The sequence below is a fragment of the Amblyomma americanum genome, chromosome 2, assembly GCF_052857255.1.
Source record: "Amblyomma americanum isolate KBUSLIRL-KWMA chromosome 2, ASM5285725v1, whole genome shotgun sequence".
In the NCBI taxonomy this organism is placed as follows: domain Eukaryota; kingdom Metazoa; phylum Arthropoda; class Arachnida; order Ixodida; family Ixodidae; genus Amblyomma; species Amblyomma americanum.
In genome coordinates, this window is record NC_135498.1 from 30,266,397 (window position 1) to 30,276,884 (window position 10,488).

The 10,488-nt window shown below is 44.2% G+C and overlaps 1 protein-coding gene across 11 annotated transcripts in view; it reads left to right on the forward strand.

Moving 5' to 3' along the window:
* Positions 1-10,488, forward strand: part of unc-104 (kinesin family member unc-104) — a 182,824-nt gene that overhangs the window by 161,509 nt on the left and 10,827 nt on the right. For 5 of the 11 annotated variants that reach the window (XM_077653716.1, XM_077653708.1, XM_077653710.1 and 2 more), the window contains 16 exons: positions 48-188; positions 509-627; positions 1,255-1,343; positions 2,145-2,250; positions 3,356-3,539; positions 3,758-3,848; positions 4,278-4,402; positions 5,295-5,390; positions 5,474-5,545; positions 6,296-6,447; positions 7,133-7,238; positions 7,382-7,496; positions 7,723-7,805; positions 7,957-8,081; positions 8,903-9,048; positions 9,808-10,197. In XM_077653716.1, the coding sequence (XP_077509842.1) occupies positions 48-188; positions 509-627; positions 1,255-1,343; positions 2,145-2,250; positions 3,356-3,539; positions 3,758-3,848; positions 4,278-4,402; positions 5,295-5,390; positions 5,474-5,545; positions 6,296-6,447; positions 7,133-7,238; positions 7,382-7,496; positions 7,723-7,805; positions 7,957-8,081; positions 8,903-9,048; positions 9,808-10,197 (2,140 nt within the window). Of the gene's footprint in view, positions 1-47; positions 189-508; positions 628-1,254; positions 1,344-2,144; positions 2,251-3,355; positions 3,540-3,757; positions 3,849-4,277; positions 4,403-5,291; positions 5,391-5,473; positions 5,546-6,295; positions 6,448-7,132; positions 7,239-7,381; positions 7,497-7,722; positions 7,806-7,956; positions 8,082-8,902; positions 9,049-9,807; positions 10,198-10,488 lie in introns of all 11 variants that reach the window. The other 6 variants (XM_077653707.1, XM_077653706.1, XM_077653709.1 and 3 more) reach the window with 3 other exon arrangements.

Below are 10,488 nucleotides of genomic sequence, written 5' to 3' on the forward strand. Positions count from 1 at the left end.
GCAATGTGATCACTGTTGGTATAAAGTGTCGGCCCTTTAAATTTCAGGCAGCGCCTAGAGCTGATGCGCGAGATGTACCACAACGAGGCCGAACTGTCCCCTACGTCCCCCGACTACAATGTGGAGAGCAGCATTACGGGCGGAGATCCGTTCTACGACCGATTCCCATGGTTCAGGCTCATCGGCAGGTATGTGCCAGCCTTATAAACACTAGCAATGCTCCGACTTCATGACAAGTATTGATGCAATAGTTTCTACTTCTTCCCTTAATGCCCTTGCTGAAGATTCCTGAAGCTTTAAGAATGAATTGGCGGCATGTTCAACTGTGCATCTATCCTTTGTGACAAAGAAGTGCAGAAGGGTAGCGGATCGGGCTAGTTGGTGCAGATTTGACATTTTCAGAAGCGCTAAAACACCGAGGACGCAGAGGGAACAGACAGGGATGAGCGCTTATCTTATGTATTAAACTACCAGAAATAACTAATTAGTAAATTGCTCTTCTTTGCAGGGCCTTTGTTTACCTCAGCAACCTGCTGTACCCAGTGCCACTGGTGCAAAAGGTGGCCATTGTCAATGAAAAGGGCGATGTGAAGGGCTACCTGCGTGTTGCGGTCCAAGCTGTCATCGGTAAGTCAAGCTTTACACCAGAGATGTCGCATCTGCTCTTAGTGTAATGCATGCCATTGAAGTGGCTGAGTGCTGTGCATAATTCACATGTGTGGTTGCATGTCTGCCACTTTGCTGAGTGTTATCGATGAAGTCTTAGTTGTAAGCTAAAAAGTCTGAGCATCAACATTGTCGTGTCAGAAAATATTTTGAACACGTTCTTGTGCAGTAGGTTCTTATGTTAGTGCTTTATTGGTCACAGGTTATTTGTTTGCTCTCTAACATAGTTTCTAATTTGTTACTGATTAAATATAACATCCTCGAAGGAAAGCTGCATTAAAATGGAGGTTTTTTTACAGCATTTCTCTATAGTGCCTAATCATTTATCTTGCAATGTAATGCTGAAAGGTTAAATATCCACTGTCAATTGCTTAATGTAGGTGTAGTTTAGGTTTACTTATTTTACTGTACCGAATCATTCACAAAAGTCTGTTGTGCAACATTTGAAACAACGAGTGCATGACTCCATCAGCTTTTAATTGTCATAATGACTGGGCAGCACTGCCCTGTTGACTGACTGGATGAAGGAGTAGTTTATATCTGCATCATCCTTCACATTTTTATGAAAGTACTGTGTGCTTCCTTTAGATGATGAAGAGAGTACAGACTGCAGCACAGGAGTTCGTCAGTCAGCTAGGATCAGCTTCAATGATGAACTGTTTGAAACTGCAAAAAAGGTAAGTACATAACATAGGAACTATGCTGAAAGAGGCTGTTGTAAACTTGTGGTGTCCAGGACCAAAAGAATTAAGTTCATGGTATAGTTTGACTAAAGCAGTCACATGGTAACTCTGGCTACAATGTTGGGCAGCACAGAAAGACCGTCTATTACACCAAAAATGGAGTGTTATCGATGGAGGTTGGTTTATGGGGGTTTAATGTCCCAAAGCAACTGGGGCTATGAGGGATGCCGTAGTTAAGGGCTCTGGAAATTTCAACCACCTGGGGTTCTTTAACGTGCACTGACATTGCATAGTACACAGGCCTCTAGAATTTCGCCTCTGTTGAAATTCGACCTCCGTGGCCAGGACTGAACACACGTCTTTCAGTCAGCAGCTGAGCATCATAACCACTGAATCACTGCGGCGGCCGTTATCGATGAAGGCTTTTTAGAGCACATGCACAGGCGACATTTATGTCTTTTATTTACAACCAATGTTAGCTCTTTTGTCTGCCTTGCTGTGCTTGATAATATACTCATACTATGTGTGAAAGAAATGTATCATTCACAACACTCACAAACTGTGGTGTTTTGCCAGCTGTTATTGGCTGGAGCAACTGGCAATGTCACTGATGGGGCATTACCAGAATAGCATAAACTTACCATGTGACTGCAGTGCAAGATGTAATGTCATCAAAAGAGCAGGTTGCTATTATGTTTCAATGTCCCTTATTATCTTCTGCTCCATCTGAAAAGAAAAATCAAGCGACAACTTATGTGATGTCATAATGCAAGGTAGTACCTGTACTACTTACAGGACCACTGCACTGAAGGGGCGTCTGCGTGTGTTGAAAAGACACCGTGCTGTGAGGAACGCATTGTGGAAGGGGAAGAGCAGCAGCAGCAAAGTCCACTGCAACAAGGTGTCATATTATTCTTGTCCTTGACATTTAAGCACAAAGTTGGTTCACTTTTTTTATAGGTTTTGCTTTATTTTTAGCGATATATGCATGGATTGACAATTATTTGCTTGGTGGACAGCCATTGTTAGCTATTGTATTGAAACTTGTATTCATTAGCTTGCATTCTTGCATTCTCATCTCTGGCATTTCCTGATGGCACGGGCCATACATAACTGTGAATAGCTGAAGCAAGAAAACTTAACCTTGTCGCACAAAGTTGGGTGATCCAAAAGCATCTTTATTCATTCACAGCATATTTTAATGTCACGGACTTCGGATCTGCAAGTGATGAAAATATGGTTATATATTAACGATAGGTTGTAATTGTTTATAATAACGACAGAAATTGGAAATAATGTGTTATTTGATGAACAATTGAAGACAGGGCTTTACAGGTTCTGAAAAACCTCTGCACAGAGCGATGTATATTTGTATGCTGCCTCATATACTAGCACTGTCCTTTTGTTTGTGTTTTTGCATTTCTGTCATACATTTGGTTTCCAAAGTTCACTGCACCAAACTTTAGCTCTCCTCAGAGCAGTCATTTACAAAAACAAGCTGCAGAGCAGCGATTTTATTTTATCATGCTTTCAGTCACGAAGCACAGCAATGTGTGTAGACAGGTTTTATACATGAGGTGCAAATGGCACTGCTAATGCCACCGTCTGAAATACTATTCACCAGTAGTTTCAAGTGCACGCCAACACAGTGCACTTGAAGGCTTGAAATTTCTTTAATACTACACGAGGATTCCTTTTATATTAAAATTAAGGAAGAGAAGTAATTTTGTACTTGGACATTTCACTGCATATTTTACTCCATGACATTGAGTGCAAAAGGCTTTTCGTATATGTGTAGATGAGAAAAGTTGATAGAACATGCCACTGTGGCTACCACTTTGCATGCTTTGCAGTGGCAATCAATCTTACAAATTTTTCTGATAGAACCAGAGTATTTCTTTTACATGATGGAAGAAATGTGGTAATTTTTATACTTGGACATTTTACTCCGTACTTGTCTCGTGACAGCATGCTCACACTCCTGGTTTCGTGTTTTTCCTGTACAGAGGAACAGAGCCGACTTGAAGCCTACAAACAAGATGGGGAGAACAACAACATTGTTGCCCTGTCCCAGGACGAGGAGAAGCTGCCTGAGCATTTGCAGATTGGCAAGGAGTTCACTTTCAGGGTGACTGTGCTGCAGGCCATTGGTATCTCCAAGGAGTATGCTGACATCTTCTCCCAGTTCAAGTATGCACCCATTATTTTCTAGACTGCTCACTTGCTGTTTTCAACTGTGGTGTTGATGGTAACCTATCTTTGGGAGTGTTGTTGTGCAGATAACCGTTGTGTGGCTGCATCTTGCAAAATGTGTTCTTCCCCTTCAGTACTGAATAGCATCGTAGCCCTGTAGGCACTGGCTTTTCTGAGTGTCAGTTCATTCTTTAAACTAAATATTTCTTTTTCAGCTTTCTTCACCGCCATGATGAGGCGTTCTCAACAGAGCCTCTCAAGAACACTGTGAAGGGACCTCCACCTGGGTTCTTCCACGTTCAGAATGTAAGTAACCCCCGTCTGACCCTGTGCAAGAGAGTTGCTGAAACCATGAGGACAGGTTGCAGAATGTGCAAGGAATACCTACATTCATTTGCCACCAATGTATTTACTTATGATAGACTACAGCAGAGTAGCCTATTTGTGTAAAATGTCAGTTCTATGGGCTCATTTTCAGAACTCATTTAGTTTGCTGGTTTGCTGCAAACTTGTGCGCAGTCCTTGGTGAAGTACCGTGCTTGATGATAAGCACTAGTGACTCAGATATCAATCTTGAGGTTCAGGAGTGCACCACTGTTGTTTCCTAGGAAATTTTTGTGAGCTCATGATTTTGACTGCTCATATAGAAAAGGTTTGTTTGTATTGTTGTACATGTGCACCACGCATCACTGTCAGCAGTCTCTGATTTCTGTTGTGCACTGGTTCTTTGTACAGATCACGGTGACTGTGACCCGCTCCTTTGTGAACTACCTGCGGTGCCGGCCCATTGTCTTTGAGGTGTTTGGCCACTACCAGCAGCACCCTTTGCACAGGGACTCCAGGGACGCCTGCCAACAACAGTAGGCATCCTCCGCATCTATTTTTGCAGCCTTCTGCGGACAGCTTATAAACCTTTAATTTCTTGGAGTGTATCTCCAGGGCATTTAAGGCTCTTGATTTTTAACAGAGCTCAATATTTTCTTATTTTTGATAATGATACCAAATTATAGGTGCTTTTCCATGTTCAATGCATAAGTGATCATGTTTTATTAGAGATTTGCATTTCAAAAGTAGCATGTTAAAAAAAAGCCCATTGTGATATGGATGAACGAGCGAAGTGAGCTTGTTGATGAAACTTTTTTTTATTTTTTCATTCCGTGCATACCAGTAAGGCTAGTCCGATTCGTGGCTACTATCAGTTGCATAACCTAGCTTTTTGTTGTCATAATACTTTTGGCTGCCCCAGTCCAGCCATCTGCAATCTTCTTAGCTGGTGCAAAAAAGGTCCTCGACACGTTCATGTCTGAGAAAACCATTTCTTTACCTGTTTGGGAGCTGCTTATTTCTTGTTTGTTTCTGTGTATGCATGCTTATCTTTTAATGCAAGAGCAGAGCAGGCACCTTGTGTAAAATTATCCGCCGTAGTTTTAGTTTAATCACACCACTCATATAAAAATGTAATGATCAGGACACCACCAACTTCATATGTACTGTTTTGCATACCCCTCGCCAATTGAAATGCTCAAGTTATTTTTGTGAATGTGTGTTTAGGTAAAACTTGGGAACTGTTGGCACAATTCTTGATATTTTCTAAAACTCATGTTCGGTAATTTCTCAAGAAAAGCTATCATATGCTGTTATGAATGAGTAGGTGGACTTTCATTTTTTTCTGCCTAATCTGCATTACAAGCTGCTCGTTCCTCTGTGAGTCATGTGCTGGGAAGTACAAAACCAAACCACTGTTTTCAGCAGCAGTGTGCGGCAGCCCCCTCGACGCATGTTTCCAAGGACATTACCTATATCACAGCCTGTGCGGTCTCCAAAGTTTGACATACTGCAGTGCCCAAGGTAAGCATCTTGTTTCTTCTGCTTCCTCTCTACAAACACTTTCCTACACAATACTGACAATGTGTTTATCTCTGTATTTGCAGCACAAACCACATCTACGCAAAGCACGATGTCCTGGTTTGGTTTGAAATCTGCGAGCTGACTCCAAATGGCGAGTGAGTAGTGTTGGGTACCGTTAATATGCTCATCAGATTGTTTACTAGCAGTAGCTTTTGCTGTAGATAAGTGAACTCAAGTGTAGTTCAGGTGATAGATAACAAAAGTTCCCACTAATGATAATAAGTAGACACTCAGCAGCTTTTTGAAAGCCTGTCTGCTAAAATCTCCCAATTGTTTACAACTGTTTACCAGTTCCTTGTTTGCTTTCAAATAAAGGTTATCTAAAGTTAAGGTCTCAAGTAAAATTACCGCCACTGAAACATTTTTCTTTTCTCTAAGCACATTAAATCAAGGGAGGGGGAAGTTTCTAAGCGAGTTTAGTGAAATTGCTCAAATTTTGGTCCAGACAGTACCTGTTGGGCAAGAGGGAAGAAAAACCAAAGGGGGAGCATTGTGTGCCGACTTTAAAGCGTACTAACGGCAGATCTAAAGGGAAAACTATGCCCAATGCATGACCATGCTACGTGATGGTATATGTAACATGTGCTCAGCTGAAAAATTAGTGCGTGCGTACTGGGGAGCCATGGGGAGGGGACATATAGAGGTTATGGCTAACTTTTTTGAGCTTATTTTGGCAGTGCAAGAGTAGCAATAGCAAAAGAGGGACAACTTCAGTGGAAGATGACTGTTCAAAAACTGGCTGTTCCATGCTCCTATCTTAATGTTAGCACAGTTACTGCCTTGACTGGTACTTCCTTGTACACAAGGCCTAATGCTCCACGTATGTTGCCTGCCCTGTTTGTCAGGTACACCCCAGCCGTGGTCGACCACAGCGATGATGCTCCTTGTAGAGGGACGTTCTCTCTCCACCAGGGGATTCAGAGGCGCATACGCCTGACGCTGGTCCACGAGCAAACACCCAATGTCTGCTGGAAGGATGTCCGGGAGGTGGTTGTTGGTGAGAATTTTGTTCAGCTTATTCTCATATTTGCAGTGTAGACACAGCCGTGAAGTGTTAGCATGTCAAACCAATCTGTATTGCCAAGAACATGTCTTTTTAGCTCATCATTTTGTTACCAACTAGCACAGCACGACTACATTTTATTACTTTCACAGCGTGTCATCAGCTTGAACGCATCCATTGTAAAACTGTAAATTGTGGAGTTTAACATCCTGAAGCAACACATGGACTATGAGGGGTGCCGTGGTGGAGGGCTCCGGATTAATTTAGGCCACCTGGGGCTCTTTATTATGTGCTGACATCACACAGCACGTGGGCATTTTTGCATTTCGCTTCCATCAAAATGAGGCCGCCGTAGCCTGGATTCAATCCCATGACCTTTGAATCAGTAGCCGGTCGCCAAAGCCACTGTACTGCCATGGAGGGTTCTTGAACATTTTATAGAAGAGCATTCAGTAAAGAATACTTAGTATGTGAGGGATATATGTGGTAGTAACTTCGAGTATTGTCACATTTGTGGCATAAAGTTTTTTCAATGGTGGCAGAGGGGTGTATAGCAGACTATTTTTTAGGTGCTGTGAAAATGAAAAGTGAGTGTGAAAACTGAGGTTTGCTTTTCATCGAAATTTTCAGCAGTGAAGTTATTAAGAGTACTTGCTCACAACTGCCATGGCTGTTGCAGGTCGTGTCAGAAGCACTCCAGAGTGCGAGGAAGAGGACAACGACACCTCTGTGCTGTCTCTGGGCATCTTCCCGGGGAGCTACTTGGAGATGGCTGGTGACGACAGGTATGCTGTGCGACTTGGTGCTTGGCTGACCCTGGCTGGCATTCTTCAGTTTTCTAAGGCAGCTAGTCTGCACTGTTTCAGGATGTAAGGCTGCTTATTATCTGGCACCTGAAATGCATGCATGTAAAATCTTCACCTTGCAGGACATTCTATCACTTTGAAGCAGCATGGGACTCTTCATTGCACAGCTCTCATTTGCTGAACAGAGTCACTCCGTATGGAGAACGAGTCTACATGACTATCTCTGCTTACTTGGAGGTGAGTGCTGCTGCAGTAACAGTGACTCTCACAGCTTATTTAGCATTCTAATGCAATCTGCACATGTATGATACCCTCTCACCTGTGTAACTTGGGTCTGATGCCTGTTGACTACTTCCTAATGTAATGTGGAATAATGAGGTGCTGATTACTGTGAGCATTAACAGATGTGCCTTGACTTAGATTTTTTTTTTGTGTGTGCCTGACTGGTGTTGTTTTGTCACAGATGGAAAACTCTGCACAGCCTGCAATCATAACAAAGGACTTATGTCTTATCATCTATGGACGGGATGCGAGACTGGCACCAAGGTAAGTCCCCAAGAAAAAGAGAGCATTGTATTTGCAGGCAGGGCTAAAGGAATATAGATATCTCTAGTTGGAGAGTTTGCGTTGGCATTCCTTTGAAGCGTGCTATGCTTACGTTAGTGATTGCACTGTTTCTGGGTGGATATGTGTGCAGGTTGTCTCCGAACGCAAGATCCCTGCGCCACCTGTTCACTGGTGCCTACAAGAATGCTGATGCCAACCACATAACTGGCATCTATGAGATGATCCTCAAGAGAGCGGCAGATTCAGGTAGCCCGGGTAGGAGTCACCTTCTTGCTCTCCTAGTTATGTGCAGGCTTGCTGCATGCAGCTTTGTTTTTATTTTCTGCTTCTTGTCCTGCTGCCACACAGTGCACGGCATGAATGCCGATCCTACTGTCACACGTATTATTGTAATGTGATGCGGGTACTGCGCTACGGTAATGATTAAAATGCTTTCAGATTCCAAAAATGCCTGTGTAAATGTGGTTCAAGTACAGGCTACATTGGAAATCTAGGCAGAACCAAAGTAACTGTAAAAGCATAAGCAGAGTAGTGCATGAACATTTGTAATGCTAGTTTGCTGCCGGTGTTATTAGGAAGGCTATGAGCATGTGCTGCAATACGATGCATCCTGTGTGCCACATGGAGGATAACACACACTGTTGCCTCTACTTGGGCAAGGTTATTTCGGCTTGCTGATTTTTGGACACCTGCAGGGTGCTGGCCTGCAGGGCACACCTACGTGTGCATAGAACATTCGCAGGAAGGGGAAAATGTTAGCAGTCCTTTTTGATAGTCATCAAGGGGAAATGACTTGACTGGCGCAACACGAAGTACGTTTCACTCTAAGTGCCAAATTAAATGTTCTCTGAACTTAAAGAGCATGCTCATACAATCTTGTTGATAACCCTGGTGATTGTCAGGAGAGCGCATGGCGGGTATTGTTTGCCACACACTCTTCCGCTGTGTTGTTAACAAGTGTGAGGACCGCATGGCTTTTTACGAATGAAACATAATGCAATGCTGCTGTTTTTTGTCCTGATGAAATGACTAGCCTGACGTTGTCTCTGTTGTGCCTGCTCCCTCCGTGACTGCAGGGGTGCAGCGTCGGCAGCGCCGGGTGCTGGACACGTCATCAACGTACGTGCGAGGAGAAGAGAACCTGCATGGCTGGCAGCCGCGTGGGGACTCTCTCATATTTGACCACCAGTGGGAATTGGAGAAGCTCACACGTCTCGAAGAGGTGAATCATTCTGGAGAAGTCTCTTGCTCAGTTGTTAGTGGACTTGGTGTGCGTGCTGTTCTGGGACCCTCTTAATTTGTTTTTGGAGAGTTACTTTTTAGATCTCTCTTGTATAATTCCACCGATTCAATAATTGCATGCTCATTTTGCAGTGCTTATAAGCATAAGCATGTGTGTGTGTGTGTGTGTGTGTGTGTGTGTGTGTGTGTGTGTGTGTGTGTGTGTGTGTGTGTGTGTGTGTGTGTGTGTGTGTGCATATGCCCATGTGTACGAGTTTGCAACCGCCATATGTCTATAAAGTACCAGTTAGCAGAACAGGACAAAGCTGGACAACCAGTAAAACTGGTAGGCTGAGGCAACACGTCAAGTTGTAGATGAGCCATTTCATATGAGTCATGGCAAAGCAAGCTTGATGCATACAGCAGAGAGCTCAGAAATACAATGCTGTCTGCTACCTCAACACTTTGTTGATGCAGGTTTGATGTGCTAGGTAAAACTGATGAATGCAAAGCTACATATAAAGCCACCTGCAACATGTCTGCTTTGTAAGCCTAATATTATTAACTCAAACTCGGAGGGACAGTGTAACCATGGTCTCGTTATGAGTGGAATAATTTAAGAGAAGCCATCATTAGCGCCACCCGTTTGGTTTTTTGCCGCTGAACTAAAGGAAACAGAGGTCGATTTGGGGCATGATGTTTGGAAAGTTGTGCATGTGCACAAAGGGCAGAAACATTGCAACTGTCTACTCAACTACAGGTGGAGAAGGTGCGCCACCTGCTGCTGCTCAGAGAGAAGCTGGGTCTCGACTCAGGCGGGCCACCCCAGCACCAGGACATCTGCAAGTGGGAGAAAGAAGCATGCAACCTGGTGGCCCGTGCCGCCGCCAGGGGACCCAACACCACCGCCACCAGCACCCAGCAGGCCGCAGCTGCAGTGGCTGCCGCTGCCAGTGCCCCACAGCTGACCTCACCCACGGCGGTGGCCTCGATAGCCGCGACTCCGACTCGCGGTGTAGCGGTGGACGAGAGCGTGTATGCCCCCTGGGAGATGACGCCTCATGAGCGCGAGCTGGCCACTCGCACTGTCGGCCTTATCTTAAGCCACATACCCAGCAAGCCGCCGCCCACAGGGCCAGGCTCCACCAAGGTATGCTGCCAAATTTTGAGCTGTACCTTCCATGCTTCTAAAGCCATGCTTGGCCATGTTGGCTGTCACTGGATAGGTGATACATATTTGCTTTGTGAGAGTGAGTCCATGATGAAGAATGCTAGTGTGGATAGACGCAAATGCGGCGTGGTTTAAGGCTGGACTTATAACTAAGCTATAAGTCCAGCACAGTTGTAAGTCTAGCCTTCTTCCTGTGCGTCTCCTTATACTTTGCTTTTTTTTTTCAGCTGATTTTCGAGTTAGTCATGTACAGTCGTGGGAAAAAGTAAG